Source organism: Pinus tabuliformis, chromosome 7 (assembly GCF_031772625.1).
Source record: "Pinus tabuliformis cultivar Carrire ecotype Pingquan chromosome 7, CPIR1, whole genome shotgun sequence".
Taxonomy (NCBI): domain Eukaryota; kingdom Viridiplantae; phylum Streptophyta; class Pinopsida; order Pinales; family Pinaceae; genus Pinus; species Pinus tabuliformis.
Genome location: NC_142293.1, coordinates 252790994 through 252810788, shown reverse-complemented (window position 1 = coordinate 252810788; position 19795 = coordinate 252790994). Strand labels below are relative to the sequence as shown.

Here is a 19795-nt window from a genome sequence, read left to right as displayed (position 1 = left end):
GCCTGCGGTTGTTTTTTGAATATTAAGTTTGAATATGCAGAAATCAATTGGTTTAGATTTTCACTTGAAATTCACAATCTAGCCCCAAAACAAAAGAAAATTGTGTTACTAAATTTCTACGAAAATAAACCAAAAAAGTTATAATAATTAAGCATCCATCCCTATCGAAACGGCTTTATTAATCATGGGAACGATTCAAGGAGATAGAGAGTTATAAATACGCCATCGTATGTTAAGTTATAGCGAATGTAAAGATGTATACATAGCCAACTCTAATACAACATAAAGGCATCTCTTCATGTTCAACCAAAGCACAACAAACATAAAAACAAAACACACATAGGAATGATTTTACCAGGACTTTTCAGTTCTCTCTGAATGCAATGTAATCTGCGAGACCCAGCAAAGGTGCAACCTTCGTTGGATCGAAACAACATAACTCCTCCTTACCTCTCTTCAACAATTCAACAGTAAAGTCCTTTGCTTTCTCCAAACCCATCAGCTTCGGATAAGTAGCCTTGTCACTAACCAGATCTTTTCCTGCCGTCTTCCCCATTTCTTCGGACGATTTGGTGACATCAAGTATGTCATCTACAACCTGAAACAGAAGCCCAATGGAACGGGCAAACTTTCGAATCCTCTCAATTTCATCCTCCAAAGCACCAGCAATGATCGCCCCACACACAGCCGAGCACTCCAACAGCGCTCCAGTCTTGTGACTATGAATCCATTCCAGTGTCTCAAGATCGACAGAAGCATCCCGCTCGCTCGCAAGATCTACAGACTGGCCACCCATAATCCCTAGAGACCCTCCTGCTCTACCCACTTCACATATCACCCTCAAAATCCGATCATTTCCCACTGTTTTGCTTGTGGACTCTGCAATGTGCTCAAACGCAAATGAATGAAGTGCAACCCCTCCAAGAAGAGCAGTGCCCTCGCCGAAGACCTTATGGTTTGAAGGCTTGCCTCGCCGTAAATCATCATTGTCCATGCAAGGCAAGTCATCATGAATCAAACACATTGTGTTGATCATCTCCATTGCACACGCACTCGGCATGGCGAGCTCCTGGGTCCCTCCAAGAAGCTCACACGTTGCAAGACACAGAACAGGAGGAACCCGTTTGCCCCCCGCCAGAAGAGTGTACCTCATGGATTCATATATTTTCTTGGGATGACTCAGTGGGATAGCCTTATCCAGAGCCTCATTCACTGCCAGTGCCTTGGAAAGCATGTACTCCTTGAAATCAAATTCAACGACCTTCTCCGCTCGATCAGGCAGATTAGCCATCCGGACAACTGTGTTTGAGGATCTAGTGGACGACGAATGGCAACGGAGGGCGGCCAGATGGTCGCCAATAGAAGTCCCTGATGAGGTTGAAACTCCATGAAAACGTTTTATGGGAATGGAAGCTCTCTTCAGATTACGTTCTTGAGAAGCAATATTCATAAAATACAGGCCATGGCAGCTAACCCCCACAACGCTGTAAGCCATGAGGTCTTATTAGTCACTGCTGTATACTGCAACGTAAAACATACATTGAAAACAGATAAGCGGATGCAATAAAAGAATATATGCATATGAATTCAAAGAAGTTCGTAGTATGGAAAATTTGAACTTTATGTATAACCTAACAACTGACAAGCTCTTGCTCACTGTGTAAATGTATGTATGAGGGACAGGATGATCACAGTGCCAGAGGAAGATACTCGAACCCTTTCCTGTTCCCTAAGATGGGATGTCAGTTCCCTGTCCAGAAAACAATGAAGAACTTGGTTGCGTCCTCTTTCTTTTAAAGACTGTTTGAATATAACGTCCATCGCAAACGACAAAGGTTATAGATGGCTATCACAAACGACAAAATCTCGTGGTGAGAAATTGTTGTCCAAAATCTTTTAGATTCATTATAATACTAAAAGTATCACAGTGAGCAGAAAGATATATACTAAAAGTCATTTGATAGTTTGCTGCAAAATATCTCCTCCACCAAAAACAAAATATCAATCACTCGACATTTTCGCTAAAGCAGATGTGATTATTATAGTGAATAAAAATGAAATAATTATATAATTGCAATTATGTAGGATTAAAATTGGGTTTAGTGTAAATCTATTTTAATTTCATGAAAGATATATACTAAAAGTCATTTGATAGCTTGCTTCACAAAATATCTCCTCCACCAAAAACAAAATATCAATCACTCGACATTTTCGTTAAATAGTGAAAAAAAAAGTAATTATATAATTGCAATTATGTAGGATTAAAATAGAGTTTAATGTAAATCTATTTTAATTTTATTTTTTCAAATAAATAGTGTAATGGTTTTATTCAGAATTTAAATAAAAATTATATTTTTAAAATACATATCATATTTACAAATTAAATTACATAATTAATATATATATTTCTTTTCAGGTTAAAAAAATAATAAATAAAAACAACCAATTTTTTTTTTTTAATTTTATGTCATCTCTTTTAAAAAGGATCCACAATATTTTATTTTTATTTTCATGTCACTCCTTTAAAATAGTCCACAATGATTTTTTTTTTATTTCATATTACCTCCTTTAAAAAGGTCCACAGTGATTAGATTCATGTACACGTGCAAGTGTGATTAATCATATGATCAATTGTGTACAAATACAAGTGTGCTTACCTCCGCCTATAATGTCAATTCCATTGTCAAGTCTTCATCTTTATCCTCTATCCTCATTTGGAACTTTTGAAAAATAACGTTCTCTTTATGCTCTATCCTCATTTGGCAGTTTTGAACGAATATTATCTTTTTTAAAATTATCACTTAATCAATTCTAAAGTTTAATCAATTCTAAAGTTTTATGCATTATTACATTTTAGTATTCTCATAGTAATATTTATTTATTTATTTATTTTTATATTTTGTTAAGTTCAAGTCTACATAAATTCTATTAGATTAGTAATCTAATTGAAGATAGACCACATACCATCATTAGAAAAGTATATCGTACATTTTTCCTTTTGACTAAAAATATATATTATTTTATTATTGTGCATTTATTTATTTAATATCATGAATAATTTAAATTCTAGGTTTTTTAAGTTTTAAAGAAACATGTTTAATTGAGTTGTACCACCACATTACAACATTTTATCCTAGAAAATCTCTCTAAACCAATTCCTATGGAAAATAGTGCATGGAAAATGGATAGGATTTCAATGGAATAAGTGAGGATGGTAAGCCATTTCCTCTCAGTGAGGATTTCAATGGAACATATAAGGATGGAGAGGAATTTCCTCTAATTGAGGATTCAACAACAGTGATTAGGGTGATGAATTTTCTTTACGTGGGGATTTCAAAAGCACCAATGGTGATGGGGATTTCCTTTGAGCAAGGAATTTAAACATGAAAAAGAATCCCCGAAAAAGTTTATTTTATTTATTATTATTATTATTATTATTTTCATGTTAAACATCCAACATTGTTTAGAAATGATGTTAAAGATAAGATATTATTACTTCGAGAAATCTTAAAATTTTGACATTTTTTAACCATTGAATTAAAACCAAATATCATGAGTGAAAAAGCCCTTAATTGTTCAACATATTTAGATTGTGGCATTATGGACCAACTATTATGATTAAAAAACCAACTATTATGATTAAATTTTTTTTTTAAATGAGTACATAAATCAAAGAGTCATTATACCAAGAGTAATTTTTATTTTAAAGGCTAAAAATATAGCTCTTTTGAAATCTTAGCCTAAAATGATTTGTCCCCTTGCAAATCACCAATCAACCATAAAATTAATGTATCCCCTTTTAACGGGCCACTAAAATTGCAACTTTTTTTCAACCATGGTCCATCAAATCATAACATTAAATAATATGGTGAAAATAAGTTTAAAAATATAAAAAATTCTTTGTGATGCTATATTTTTTTTGTAAGCTTGGTAGTATGTGTTTACATGTCCATTATTCACCCGCTATGGGGGGACTGTAGCACAAGAATTGAACCCAAGATCTTCGGTTCAATGAGACTTCATTCCATGGCCATCACCACTTGAGCTAACTTTCAAGTTTACTTCATAAAATATCTCCTCTACCAAAAACAAAATATCAATCACTCGACATTTTTGTTAAAGTAGATGTGATTATCCTCTTTGCTCAAAGATTATAGTGAAGAAAATGAAGTAATTATATAATTGCAATTATCTATGATTAAAATAGAGTTTAATGTAAATCTCATTTAATTTCACTTTATAAAATAAATATTTAAGTGTTATTATTCAAAATTTAATTATACTTTTAAAATACATACAATATTTACAAATTAAGTCACATAATTAATATATAATCTATCCTTTTTCATGTTAAAAAAAAAATAATAAATAAAAACAAGCATTTTTTCCCTCTCTTATAATTTCATGTTACCTCCTTTAAAAGGGGCCCACAATGATTTCTTTCTTAATTTCATGTCACCTCCTTTAAAATGGTCCACAATGATTTCTTTTTTAATTTCATGTCACCTCCTTTAAAAGGGTCCACAATGATTAACTTCATGTACACCTACAAGTGTGATTAATCATGTTTAACTAGGAGTCTTCATGTACAAATACAAGTGTGATTAGATTCATGTAAAACTACCTCTGTCTATAATGTCAATTCCATTGTATGTCTTCATATTTATCCTCTATCCTCATTTAGAACTTTTGAAAATTATTGTTCTGTGCATGCTCTATCCTCATTTGGTACTTTTGAACAAATATTGTCTTTTTCTAAATTAGTACTTCATCCATTGTAAATGTTTATGCATTGTGACCCTAAATTCTTGTCATCATGTATGACATGTATTACATTTTTAGTATGAAAGTAGTATTCTCATTGTAGCATTTATGTCTTTTTTTTATCCTTTGTTAAGTTCAAATCTAGATAGATTCTATTAGATAACTAATTGTTAATGTAATTGAGGATAGACCATATACCATCATTAGAATGGTATATCCTACATTTTTCCTTTTGACTAAAAAATACATTATTTTATTATTATCCATTTATTTATTTAATATCATAAATAACTTAAATTCTAGACTAATTCCTATGGAAAATAATGCATGGAAAATTGATACGATTTCAAAGGAATAGGTGAGGATGGTGAACGATTTCCTCTGAGTGAGGATTTTAATGGAACATATAACGATGGAGAGGGATTTCCTCCAAGGATTTCAAAAACACTAATAATGATGATGGATTTCCTCTACATGGGGATTCCAAAAGTACCAATGATGATGTTGGATTTCCTTTGAGAAAGGAATTCAAATATGAAAAACCACCCTGAAAATGTTTATTTTATTTATTTATTTATTATTATTATTATTATTATTGTTATTGTTATTTTCAAGTTAAATTCCAACATTGTTTAGAAATGATGTTAAAGATAAAATATTATTACTGTAAAAAAACATAAAATTTTCACATTTTTTAACCATGGAATTAAAACCAAATATGATGAGTGAAAAAAACCTTAATTTTTCAACATATTTTGACAATGGCATTATAGACCAAATATTATGATTAAAAAAACCTTTCAGAATAATCACCTAAATCAAAGAGTCATTATACCAAGAGTAATTTTTATTTTAAAGGCTAAAAATATAGATTTTTGAAATCTTAGCCTAAGATGACTTGTCCCATTGCAACTGAAAATTACCATTCAACCATAAAATTAAAGTATCCCCATTTAACAGGGCATTACAATTGCAACTTTTCTTAACCATGGTCTATCAAATCATAACAATAAATATCATGACAATAAGTTTAAAACTAGACATTAATTCATAAGTATGAAAGTGGGCACATAGATATACTAAAAGTTATTAGGTGTAGACAATTTGGTTTGGGTTTTACTTAGTTTTAACTATCATGATAACATTAAGAGTGGGATTAATAATTAAGATTCAGAGTAAGACATGAGAAAAAAGCTATTTAAATGATGTTGAGAGTTTATCTATCTTTAATTATATTGGATAATAATATCTAGTAGTCGGTTAGAGATCCCCTCCTACTATTGGGTTGTGTTATATTATTTCGATGATTAGCCCTCGTAGTTAACTCAAGAGTTAGAAGAGGGGTAGAGCCCCCACTTCATTGCGCCAATTGCATACCGGGGGGAGTCACAGGGGATTTGAAGGGTGCAGGTAACCCCACTCTATGGGGTCTAGGGCAACGCCTCAAAAAGTTTTGGTTTGGAACCCTATATTAGGTTGGGCCGATCTACGTATGGTTTTGTGTATGTTTTTTGCACATGGTTTTGGACACGATGGTTTTTGGTCCATGGTTTCGGCTTTGACATGTATAAATATGTATTATAACATTGAAAGGAACATAATGCAAAATCAAGTTGGTAGTCCGAGTTTTGAGATCTAGGGGAAAATCTCTGTGTATATGTGTTTTATGTGTTATTCTCTCCCATTGTTTATTTTCTGTGTTTTAGAATTCGTATGCAGGTAATTTTTGTATAGGGTTAAAACCTACATTTGGTATCAAAGATATTTTGGCTTCAAGGGTACGCCTTTGTTGCTGAGGGGTTTCGCTCGGGCCTGTGGTAGACCCTATTCAATGGGAGATCTGCGAGATCAATTCTGGTGGTGAAAAAAGATGGCAAGGAGTGGAAATATAGAGATCAAGAAATTTAATGGTCAGAGTTTTGTGTTGTGGAAACTCAAGATGGAGGATCTGTTGGTGGATAAAGATGAGTGGATCACGATAGATCTGGGTACTAAACCAATGGGAGTGTCCAATGAAGAATGGAAGAAGTTGGATCGGAAGGTAAAAAACACAATACGATTATGTGTCTCAGATTTAGTATTGTTGAATGTATCAAGGGAAACTACATCGAAGGATTTGTGGGACAAGTGAGGGACTCTATACCAATCTAAGTCTCTGGTGAATAAACTATTCTTGTGGAAAAAGTTGTATAACCTGAGGATGAAAGATGGAGACTCAGTGACAGAGCATCTGAATGCGTTTAATACTCTGGTAGGTTAGTTATCGTCTGTTGATATCAAAATTTCAGATGAAGATAAGTGCATTATTTTATTATGTTCTCTACCAGATTCATGGGATAGTCTCGTTATTGCAATAGGTAGAAATGTAACTTCCTTATAGTTTGATGAAAGAGTCCTGTCCTTGTTGACAGAGGATATGAGACAGAAAAATATGGAGAGCCAGAGTGGTGATGCCTTGTCTATACGAGGATGGTCCCAGAACAGAAACAAAAAAAAGTCATCGAGTGGGAGATCTAAATCTAGAAGGAGATCTAAATCTCCAGGAAAACCGGTAAAGGTAGTGTGCTGGAAATGTGGAAAGAAAGGCCACTACAAAAGGGTCTATAAATCTAAAGCTCCTGATAAAGGAAAGGGATTTGATGATGCTCCTTCTGTAGAGGCGAAAGCCACCTTAGATGAAGGTGAGGATGTGTACTTGGCTTGTTCAGGTACACATGTAGATCATGAGGCATGGTTGATTGACTCAGGTGCATCCTTTCACTTCACTCCCCATAGAGAGTGGTTCTCTGAGTATGAGAAATACGATGGTGATGAAGAATTCTTAGGGGATGATAGGAACACTAGAATCATTGGTTGTGGAAAAGTAAAGTTGAAGTTCCAAGGTGGAAGGGTTAGAACACTTCCTCGTGTTCTACATATTCCTGCATTGGCCAAAAATCTGATTTCTGTAAGCAATCTCGATGATGCAAATGTAAAAATAGTGTTTGAGAAGGATACCTGTAAGATGGCTCGGGGAGCACTGTTATTGATGCATGGAGTTCGGATTGGAACTCTGTACAAGCAGCAAGGTAGCAATGTTGTTGATGGGTGAAAAAGTTCTGTGGTTCATGAAAGTGGAGCAGAAAATCTAGTGGTCTCTTGAGAGAAGACCATGTTGTGGCATCAAATGCTTGTATATATTGGAGAGAAGGGCATTACAATACTTCATGGAAAAGGTATGGTTGAAGGTATGAGTAATAGCTCTCTGGATTTTGATTTCTGTGAAAATTGTGTATATGGGAAGGAGAATCAAGTGAGTTTCCCCTCTAGTGGTAAGAGGGCGAAAAAAATATTAGAGCTTTTGCAAAGTGATGTGTTTGGACCTATGAAGGTTCCATCACTGGGTAAGTCTATGTACTATGTATCATTTATAGATGAATTCTCAAGGAATACATGGATATATTTCCTTAAGAAGAAATTTGAAGTCTTTGACAGGTTTAAAGAATTTAAGGCTCTGGTGGAAAACCAAATAGAGAAGAAGATAAAGGTGTTGAGGACAGATAATGGTGGAGAGTTTCATAGTAAGAAATTTGAATAATTCTGTAATAACTGTGGTATAAGATGGCAGAAGACTACTCCATATACACCTCAACAAAATAGAGTTGCAAAAAGAATGAATAAGACATTAATGGAAAGGGCAAGAAGCATGCTTAGTGGTGCCAGGTTAGGATAGGAATTCTGGGCCAAGGCGATGGAGACAACATGTTACCTGGTCAATAGATCACCTTCATCAGCGTTGGAGGATAAGACTCCACAAGAGGTATGGACTAGTAAGAAATCCTCTCTTTCACGTCTGAGGGTATTTGGATGTGATGCATATGTACATGTTCCAGAGGAGAAATGAACCAAGTTGGATAGAAAATCTGAAAAGTGCATCTTTATTGGGTATAAGGATGGTTTAATGGGTATAAGCTTTGGAACTCAGTAACAAGGAAGGTTGTGTATATGTGGTGTTCAGAGAGGTGAAAGATGTTATTAAACATGAATTCAAACCAAAGGAACCTGAGAATATAGAGTTTGAGCTAAAGGAGGAAGAATCAGACTCTACAACAGAGAAGGAATCAGAAGATGAAGAGCCACAAACTCTGAGTGTGAGAAGATCTGTTTGAGAAAGAAGGCAGCCATAAAGGTATATTCCATCTTCTTTCTATTCAATTTTTTCTTTATCTATTACTGATGATAATCCCAGAACTATGAAGGAAGTAGTAGATGAAAAGGATGCAAAACTCTAGAAAGAGGCCATGGTTAATGAAATGGCATCTTTGCACAAAAATGAGGCTTGGGATATGGTGGAGTTGCCGGTTGGAAGGAAACCCATTGGCAGCAAATGGCCCGTGTTCAAGAAGAAGACAAATGCAGAAGGAAAGGTGGAGAAATACAAAGCCCAATTAGTAGCAAAAGGCTATTCCCAGGTGTTAGGAATTGATTTTGGTGATATTTTTTCTCTTATTGCTAAAATAACTTCTATTAGATTAATTTTATTTGTTGTTGTTGCTTTTGATTTTGAGGTAGAATAGATGGATGTGAAGACAACATTTCTTCACGAGGATTTGGAATAAGAGATCTACATGAATCAACCTAAAGGTTTTGCAGTGAAGGGTAAGAAAGAACTAGTATGCAAGTTAAAGAAGTCTCTGTATGGGTTAAAACAGTCACCAATGATGTGGTATCAGAAATTCGATACATTTATACGGGGACTTGGCTTCACTAGAAGGAAAATAGATCACTATGTGTACATTTTAAATTAATTGGTGATTGTTTTATTTATCTGATATTGTTTGTGGATGATATGTTCTTGGTTGGAAATGACAAAGAAATTATCCAGGATTTGAAGACCCATTTGTCCTCCAAATTTGTCATGAAAGATCTTGGTGCTGAAAACTATATTTTGGGCATGGAAATTAAAAGAGATCGAACAAATAGGAAGCTCTGGTTAAACTAGAGGAAGTATATCGAGACAATATTTCAGAGGTTTAATATGCACAGTAGTAAACCGATGAATGTTCTTGTTCCTGTAGGTGTAGAATTATCTGTTGAACAGTGTCCCATGACAGAAGAAGAGGAAGAGGACACGTCCCATGTTCCCTATGCAAGTGTAGTCAGTAGCCTGATATATGTGATGGTATGTACTAGACCAGACATTGAACATGTAGTGGGAGTATTGAGAAGGTTTATGTTAAAACTAGGGAAGAAGCACTGGACAACAATGAAGCAAGTTTTCACGTATTTGTGTTGTACTAGTGATTATGGTTTGTGCTACTATGGAAGACCAGGATTGGACAGAGTGTTGGATATTCATGCCTTTGTTGATGCAGACTGGGCTGGAGATCTGGATCAAAGAAGAGCTACAAGTGGGTATGTGTTTAACCTATTTGGAGGTGCAGTCAGTTGGATGAGTAAGAAACAATCTATAGTGGAACTATCAACTACAGAGGCAAAATACATGGCAACCACTCATGCAAGCAAGGAAGCAGTTTGGTTGCAAAGATTGTGTTCAAGTATGGGGTTAGTACAAGGAGTTATAAGGGTAGACTGTGACAGCCAAAGTGCAATTTTCTTGGCAAAGAACTTTATATATCATTCAAAGACAAAGAACATTAATGTTCAGTATCACTTTATGAGGGATATGATAGAAGACAAGAAGGTGTTGCTGTTAAAGGTGGACACTTTGAAGAATACAACATATGCATTGACAAAATCTGTGAGCTCTGAGAAGTTCTCTTGGTGTAGAGAAACAATGGGCATTGCAGGGCTGGATAAATGACTAATCTCTCTTGTGGCCCCCTGTGGAAAGAAAACAAAAAGTGAGAGAATGTTGGGTTTTGTTATATTCTTTCCACGACTAGCCCACGTAGTTAACCAGGGTGGTAGAACCCCCCCTTCGTTGTGTCGATTGCGTAGTAGGGGGAGTCACAAGGGGTTTGAGGACTGCAGGTAACCCCACTCTGTGGGGTCTGGGGACCCTATATTAGGTTCGGTGGACCTACCTATGGTTTTGTGCATGTTTTCACACATGGTTTTAGACGTGATGGTTTTCAGTCCATGGTTTTGTCTTCGGCATGTATAAATATGTATTATAACATTGAAAGGAACATAATGAAAAATCATGCTAGTGGTCCCAGTTTTGGGATCTAGGGGAAAATATCTGTGTATATGTGTTTTATGTGTTATGCTCTCGCATTATTTATTTTCTATGTTTTAGAATTTGTATGTAGGTAATTTCTGTACGGGGTTAAAACCTACAGCTACTGGGATGCTGCGAAAAGAGACTCATGCCAAAAATCAAATACTTAGCTGCAAGCCCAAGAAACGAATCTGACAAAGGGCCCTGCCCTTGGGGCGTGATGATAGGCTTGAAGCAGCGGGTAGTGCTTGCCATGTGTAGTAGAGAAACCAAGATTTGTTATCTCCATGAACAAACTGGAAAGATATCGAAGCTTCATGAAGGTTGTGGCTGATGGAGAAAGATGTCATTAAGTGGATACAACATCAATGGGAGCACAAAACCCATATCGAACTGAATCTGGGAGTGAGAGGCTTCTTTATAGTAATATTCTCAAACCTACACAATAAAGAAAGAGTATTTGAGAATGGCCCCTATTTCCATTATATTGTTGGTCTGATCATGTGATATTTGGAGGAATGTTATGACACCAATAAAGAGAAATTCCTAGAAACCCCTATATGGGTAAGGCTTTTTGGACTCCCAATGGACTTTGGCGATCCAGAAATATTAGAGGGAATTGGGAACATAATAGGAAATTTTTTCAAAATAGATGAAACCACAAAAAGAGGTCGATATACATCATATGCGAGAATCTATGTGTATATGAACATAGTAGAACCCATACCTGAATTAGTAGAGCTAGAACACCATGAAGATGTATGGAAGAAAACCCTAGACTATGAGCATATTCTGTTCAAATGTTGAACGTGCCATGAATATGGCCATTTATTCAAAGAATACCCACTAAACCAGGAATGTCCAGGGCTAAAGGAAAAGCAGTCAAAGACCCCATAGGAAGGAAATGAGGGGTTCCAAGAGGTTACGAACAAGAGAAGGCCACTAAAGGGACTCTACAACCCATAAAGAGATAACCAAGCTGAGTCAAGTAGTAAAAATAGATATGAAGTACTACATGTGGAAGAAGAAGAAGAAAATGAAACCCAACCCATGGATTGCTAGTAAAAAGGAAAAGAGAGTAGTTATAGTCAATCAAACACAACACCTAAGCAAAAATATCAAAGAGATCTCACAGATAAACATGAACAGGTAGGGAAATCAACCCAAGAAAGGGGAAGGAGATCAAAATTGAAGAGGAAGTCTTTAAGAATTTGTTGAGTGAATGCAGGCACTTAGACGAAAGATTTATTTTGGAGGACCAAAAGAAACTATACAAAGAAAAATTTCAGCAATACCAATCCAAACAAGGATAGGGATAGGTTGAGATCACAAAATAACTAGGAATGCACCAGGAAAGACCCCAAGAGTGCCAAAATAAAGTAAAAGGAGGGAAGAGAATAGGTTGGAGAAATTTACAGGAATCCATAACGATAATGGGAGAAATGTTGGTGAACTTAGGCAGGGTGGTACCGTTATCAACATTATACCAACAAATTAACAAAGTATCCAAATCATAGTAATGTCTTGGAGCATAAGAGGCCTAAACAGCTAAGGAAAATAAAGATACTTAATGGAGCGATTGAGAAAAGGAAAGCCACAAATTATGCTTCTCCAAGAAACTAAGACAATGGGAGAAAAACTGGAAGAGATTCTGAGGAAGATGAAACAAATGTATGAGGTAGTAGCAATGAATGCGAAAGGAAGTGCAGAAGGGATAGAAATATTGTGGAACCTAGCAGAAGTAAAAGAATATTATTAGATAGGGATGCAGTGCATTGTCATAGGTCAGTTCCACAACATAGGAACAAAAGAATGGTTCATGCTCTCAGTATTCTATGGCCCGCACATCCCAATTGAAAAGGAAAACTTCCTAAAAGTATAAATACCCTAAAAAAAATACATGGTGAAAAGCTATAGATGATAGCAGGTGACTTCAACCTGATAACATCGTTAGAGGAGAAAAAAGGAGGAATTAGAAGGGAGGAGCTCGAAATAGAACAATTTATGGGAATCCAAGAAGAGCTACATCTGGTGGACATCCCAAAAACTAATGGAAGGTATAAGTGGAACAATAAATGAGGAGGAAACAGGTAAATTTTGTCTCGCCTTGACAAATTTTTGGCAACATAAATCCTCATCACGAAAGATGTTTACTATGAGGCATCCATGCTACCCTTCTTAGGCTTGAATAATTGGCTGATTAGATTAGAAGTGGATATGAAACAATGGAAAATGATGAAATCCTTCAGGTTTGAAGATTTATGGTTAAGAGACCTGAAATTCATTGGAAAACCGAAGGAATGGTGGAAAGCAATTGAGAAAGAAGGAAGAAACCTAATGCATACTTTCCAACTACACCTCAAAGAACCTAAAGGTAAAATTAAAAAATGGAAGAGGGAAGAGTTTCGTAACATACAACAGGATCAGGAACTCATTTAGGGAAAGATGAGGAAGATGCAACAACAGATAAGAAATGATGGAAGAACTGAAACCCTAGTGCAGGCAGAAGGATAACTACTAAGCAAATTAGAGGAAAGGAGGCAACAAGGAGAGATCCTGTGGAATCACAAATCGAGAATTCAGTGGCTGAAGGAAGGTGAAAGGAATACTAGTTTTTTTTTCACAAAGTGATGATTCAACACCAGCAGCATAACATGATCTTCTCCCTAGTAGACTGGGAAGGAAATCATCTTATTCAAAAGGAAGATATGGAGAACTTTCTAGTCCACCACTTCCAAAAATTGCTGATAGAACCCAACATAGATAGGACAAAGAATATATGTATATTAACTCAAAATATCCCCCAACTAGTGAGAAGGGATCAAAACCTCACCCTACTAAGGGAAATCACCATGTCCAAGGTGGAAGATGTTATCAAAGGCCTTGCAAAAAATAAAGCACCAAGCTTAGATAGGTTCACAACCGATTTTTTTTAGGCAACTTGGTCACTCATGGGAGATGATATAGTGGAAATCGTGGAGGAGTCTTGACGCAATAAAATAATGCATCCGACCCTGAACTCCACTTCCCTTGCTCTTATCCCCAAAGTTGAAAACTCAAAAGAGCAACAAGGATTCAGACCAATAGCTCTCTTCAATGTAATATATAAAATCATGGCCAAAATCATGATGAATCGCCTCAAACCTATCTTTCCTAGATTGATCTCCCAAGAAAAAAAAGGCTTTGTCAAAGGAAGGCAAATTGTGGATGGAATTGTTATGGATCAAGAGGCAATACACTCCCTGAAGAGCCAAAAGACAAAAGAGATGATTATAAAACTAGACTTATCGAAAGCTTATGACCACCTAAGTTGGAAATACGTACAAGGTATCCTAAAGGCATTTGGATTTGATTCTAGATGGGAAAGTTGAATGTCGTCAATGATGTCAACCTTGATGTTCTCAATTCTCCTCAAAGCATATTCCACATAGGCACTCAATGTAGCCAGGGGACTTATACAAGGTGACTCAATGTCCCCATTCCTGTTTATGTTGGCTACTCAAGGATTAGGAAGATATGTAAAAGAAAAAGTAGAAGGCGATCAATTTATAGGTCTTAGAATGCTGGGCAAGGATTTGTCATTAACACATCAACAATTTGTTAACGACATAATGATGTTTGGGCAAGCAAACCTCAAGGAAGCCAGAGACCTGATTGAAATCCTGAATTATTTCATGAGCGCCTCTGGGACAGAGATTAATAAGGATAAGTCAGACATATTTTTCTTCAATACTACAACCCCATCTCAAGCCTTTCCTGCAAGAATTATGGGATTTCACATAGGAAATCTCCCTTTGAAATACTTCGGAATTATGTTAAGTCTACACCAAATTAGAGTGGAAAACTAGAAGGCTCTACTCGCGAAAATCCAAGGGAGAATGTAGAACTTGACTTTCAGATCAATGAATATGGCAAGTCATGTTATATTGTTGAAAGTTGTGGTTTAGTAAATTCTGATCTACCAACTATCTAGTCATGTTGTCCCCAAAATGGTGTGTCAAGGGATGATCGACATATTTAAGAAATTTATGTGGAAAGGGCCAAAAATAGAAAAAAAAAAAAATGGACCTTGCTATCATGGCATTGGCTCAACAATCCATTAAGAGTAGGAGGGTTCAGTGTCAAAGACCCTTATACTCTAAACTATGTCATGGGGTGCAAGCTATGGTGGAGATGGGTTCAAGGAGGAACAAATCTATTGAAAGAAATAAGGGGGAGGAAATATGGAATGCCATGGTCGATTGAAGGAAGGCTAAGATTCCATGTAAACATCCATGGATTGACCATATGGAATTTATCATAAGAAGATAGTGAACTAATAAGAACTCACAACTTCTAAGAAGTAAGGGGAGGAGACAGCCAATTTCTAGAATTAGGCGTGGCAATGGAGAGAAAAATTACATAATAGACATGATGTGGGGGAAATATGTCAATTCACCAATAACTTCACAAAAAAGACCATGAACTTCTTTTGGAGCGCGAAAACGGGAGAACATTTGAGAAAATGGAAGCAGAAATAACACTGGCCAGATACTCCGAAATCCATTCAGTGGGCAATATATGAGAAAGAGATGGAGACCTGGAAAATTACAATATCGAAAGGCTTGAATATAATAAGATGGGGGTACAAAATCAAAGGGATGTTCACCATTCAAGACAGCTACTTGCTGGAAGTAGCACACCACCAACAGTAAGGGCCACCTATATGGGATATAATATGGCAAGACAAATTATGGCCGAAAATTTCTTTCTTCCTATGGATAACTCAGCATGGTAGAGAACTCACTTGGGATCAACTCCAGATAAAGGGACTGCATGGACCATTGGCTTGTTGCAATTGTGGTGGACACTCAGAATCAATGAAACATCTAACAAATGCCTGTAGCTACAACAAAATACTCTGGAAAAAAACATGAGCAACTTTTTGGTCTTAGTGATAGGGATCAAACAAGCATGAAAGCAACAATGGATAAATGGAGAAGGAAGGCTTACTAGAATCCCATTCTAAATTGCACCTAGAAGATATCATTAGGATTCCTACTCTGGGTGGTGTGGAAGGAAAGAAGCAAAAGAATATTCAAAGGGGAAAAGAGAACAATAATAGAATTATGGGGAATGATTTTCTAGAATATAAGAGAAATGATCCTAGCTGAGAACTAGTACCTAGATGATTGGGAAATGAATCTAAAGGAAGGTCGAGGAATGGCGGGATTAAGCCTAAAACCTAGCATGTTGAATACTAACTCTTGGGAGAAGAAATCCCGTCCCTACGAGTCTCCAAAACTTTTCATGCGGCCTAAGAAAGACTTCATCAAAGTCAACTTTGATGAAGCTGTGAAAGGGAACCCGGGGGGTGCTGGATTCAGAGGTGTGTTCAGAGATGAAAAAGGTAATACCATCCATATTTTTGTTATGGATTGTAGCATTGCGAGCAATAATGACGTTGAGATATATGCGCTGAAGTGAGGGTTAGAAATCACAAAGAGGGAAAGATTTCAGAGAATTAAGTGGAAGGGAGACTTGAAGCTAGCAATAGAAATAGTGAAAAGACTATAGCAAGGAACCAAATGGGAGAAAATAAGACAAATTTGGAGGAGGACCTGACTAGTCTAAGAAAGAGGAAATCTAATTTGAAGGATAGATTACATTGTCCCTATGCAAGTTTGCAATTTGGGTAATGTGGCAGCAGATAACCTAGCCAACTAGGCATTTTGGCAGGTAGGTAGCAACCTTGATACAAGGGGAGAGGAGTTAAACCAAATGGAAGGCATGAGAAGTTTAGAGGAAATCCTAAGAACAGACAAGGAGAAGGGAGAAAACCCCCTGATTCAGGTGTGATAGGAAAGGTAGAGTAAATGAAAGAGAGGTAGGCCATATGACATGGTGTGTCAAGGGGGGATCATCCGCCCATTTGGCTTGGAGGGCAGATGGAGAAGAGGCTGGCATGAGGCCACGAGAGCAGGTAAATGGTAGTGGAGCAATAGGTAGTACAAGGTAGAGACATATGTGCAAGAGGGCAGAGGGGAGAGAAGATGGTCAGGTGTCAAGTTTGGCAGAGGCAAGAAGGAAATGGTAGCTAGTAAGTGGCGATGTAGATGGAGTAAACCCGTGGTAGGAGAAACTGACAGTAGGACAGGATTAATGAATGGAAATAATGAGGATGTTAGGGAAACCCCATCCCAAGAAAATCATGCAAGCAAAAGGGTGACGAACTGAGGAATAAGACGCATGGTGAGTCCTTCCAGAGGTAGGTGGGGCAGGTCGATAAAAATACAAAAAGGGAAGAACATTAGGCTAAGAGGAATTTTCATGCAGCGAGATAAGTTAGGACGTGTATCTGAAGATGGTGGAAGTTGAGAGCTGGAGGACGTCATGTTGCGACTGGTTTTCATGTGCAAGAACTGATATGTCCTTTCGACTCTCACTCACGACTGTCTGGGAAACATGTTTTTAGAATATGAATGATGTTTAACGGAAATGATACCCCTAGATGAGGCCACTTTCGAGACCTTCCGCTTCTCTTGGGGTTCTAGCTTGTTATCGTGGGGAGAATTTGTCTGGATTGTCAACTAGGGAAGGGGGCTTGGGAACCCTAGTCCTGGTCTCTGGGTGGATAGGTCCTAGGGTAACGACAGAAATTCGAGTCATATTATGGCCTACTAGGACATCCTTGGGGTTTCCACAGTGGTGGCAGGAACAAATGTATCAACTTGTTTTGGTTGATCATGTAGCTCGGGAAGGAAGGTGTCTTAGTAAAGTGCAGAGAGTTAGAAGCGTCCTTTGATTTATTGACAAGGTTGTTAATCCTCCTTCCTAAGCTAATCCTAGACCTCGACAAGGGCCGTGGGAATAGAGGTAATAATTAAGGTTGCAATCAGGGTAGAGAAATAGCTCTGAGAAAGTTCCTACTCAACTCCTCTGTCGAGACCTAGGGTAGGGTTGCAATTACATATATCCCTCCTAAGAAGCATTTCCTTCGCCATTGGGTGGTGATACTTGGGGCAGGGCTACAATTACAGTCTGGTGGAGATGCAGAGAAGCCTCGTGGGTGCTGGGTAACTAGGCTCTTCAAATTCCAATGGGAAACCACCGGAACGATGGGGAGGTCATTAGTCTCTAATTCTCTAAGGAGGGAGGGGGGAATCAGGTTGTTAATGGAGGTTGTCATATTTCTCTAGGCATGGAGTGATTGAAAAAGGTCACTCCAGAGAGGCCCCACATGGAAGAGGGGAAGCCTGAGGTTACTCTGTTTAATATGATGTTGAATTATAAGGTTATTTTCGTGGTCTCTTTTTTAGGTAATATAACAAGCAGAGTGCAAAGGAATTATGAGCCTTGGATCTCAAACCTTTTTCCATCCCAAGTATAGGTGCGCCACTTGGAAAAGGAGGAAGAAAGATTGAAGGATAATATAATGGCAAAGGAAGGTAACCAATCGGGAAAGAAAGTAAACAAAGGAACGGGAAAGGTCGGAAAAAAGATGAAAGGATTAGAACTAACTTCTACCAGAGGACTGAGAAAAAGAGGTTGGAAAACAAGGAAGGAGAGTATGCAGAACCTGATTAATGCATACATCATAGGAATGATGAGATACGGTGAAAGTAGTAACTTTTGAATCAGAAAGAGAACTAAACAATAACAAAGAAAATCAAGATATCAGGGCAGATAAATGGGAAACAATGGTTAAAGACTTTGGAATACCATAGGATGCCAAACATTGTTCCTCCAAACAATTCAACAGTACTAGGTCATGAAAGACATCCTAGCCCACACAATGACAACCTATAAGGAAAGAGAATAACCAGAGGAACATAGACCAATTAAGAAAAGCATGAAGGATCTGCAAAGGGAGATCCAATTTGTCCAATTGCAGTTGTATCGCAACAACCTCATGGTGAAAAAGATTGAACAGAGCCTTTAGGAAATGAAGAGAAGTGAAATCTCAGGTTCAAGGGCAAAGGCCCCAGCCATGGTCGACTCATCATATGATTGAAGTAACCCTTTCAGTAGAATTTTGTCTATATGACGTTTAGCATTTAATGTTTTAATAAGAATTATACAGTAGATAAAGTTTCCAAAGTAGCTTGGATGAGAAAGAAAACTCTTTTTAAATTTTGGACAACATTCGATGCAAACATGTAGCTAATAGACCTAGTTTCCTGCGAGCAGGTTGAGGCCACCTGCAATTTTTTTTAAAGAAATACTTATTTTCATGAAATATCAATAGAAAAAGGATCTACCAAGCTTACAAAAAATATATATTTAATAATGATTATATTTTTAACAATTTCTTTTTGTGTTGGGGAAGTTCAATTGATGATTAACTTAATGTGAAATCTCTGAGAACTGAGAGATCCAAGGAGCAAGTACATTTAACTCTAGAGCCCTAGAGGTTTACTACTAGTTACATATTATAAAATATATATTTAATGGAAAACATTATTTCATATAAAATTGATGTATGTGAAAGATATTAAATTTTCAATTTTTTTATTAAATAAATTGTGTTTATTATCTTTGCTTATTACTTTTCGAGAAGGAAAATCAACCTTTTTAATAAATTTGTCCAATTGGATTGTTCTTTTTGATGTGATATGATTAATGGTATATTTTAGCAATGATTAAGTTTTAACTTTGCACTTACTATATAATTGCAATTATGTATGTTTAGAGTAGAGTTTAATGTAAATTTATTTTAATTCATTTTTTCAAATAAACAATTTATTGTTATTATTCAAAATTTAAATAAAAATTATAATTTAAAAATACATACCATATTTACAAATTAAATCACATCAGTAATATATAATTTATCTTTTCTTATGTTAAAAGAATAATAAAAAAAATAAACATTTTTTTGCCTCTCCT

The 19795-nt window shown here is 36.4% G+C and overlaps 1 protein-coding gene across 4 annotated transcripts; it reads right to left on the bottom strand.

Annotated features, from left to right (window-relative positions):
- Positions 1-204: 204 nt before the first annotated feature.
- On the bottom strand, positions 205-1809 carry LOC149246798 (geranylgeranyl pyrophosphate synthase, chloroplastic-like). Of its 4 annotated transcripts, none has more exons than XM_089458025.1 (2): positions 1658-1809; positions 205-1521 (listed from the first exon to the last, which is right to left on the bottom strand). In XM_089458025.1, exon 2 carries the CDS (start codon positions 1493-1495, stop codon positions 365-367), a length of 1131 nt encoding a protein of 376 aa, XP_089314151.1. In that variant the 5' UTR covers positions 1496-1521; positions 1658-1809; the 3' UTR covers positions 205-364. The 4 variants fall into 4 exon arrangements, with proteins under 4 accessions (XP_089314151.1, XP_089314153.1, XP_089314152.1 ...); XM_089458027.1 differs by having other exon boundaries at positions 1644-1779; XM_089458026.1 differs by having other exon boundaries at positions 1632-1771.
- Positions 1810-19795: the final 17986 nt, after the last annotated feature.

Coding starts and splice junctions, on each gene's coding strand:
- LOC149246798 (XM_089458025.1), bottom strand. CDS start 1,495: ATGGCTTACAGCGTTGTGGGGGTTAGCTGCCATGGCCTGTATTTTATG.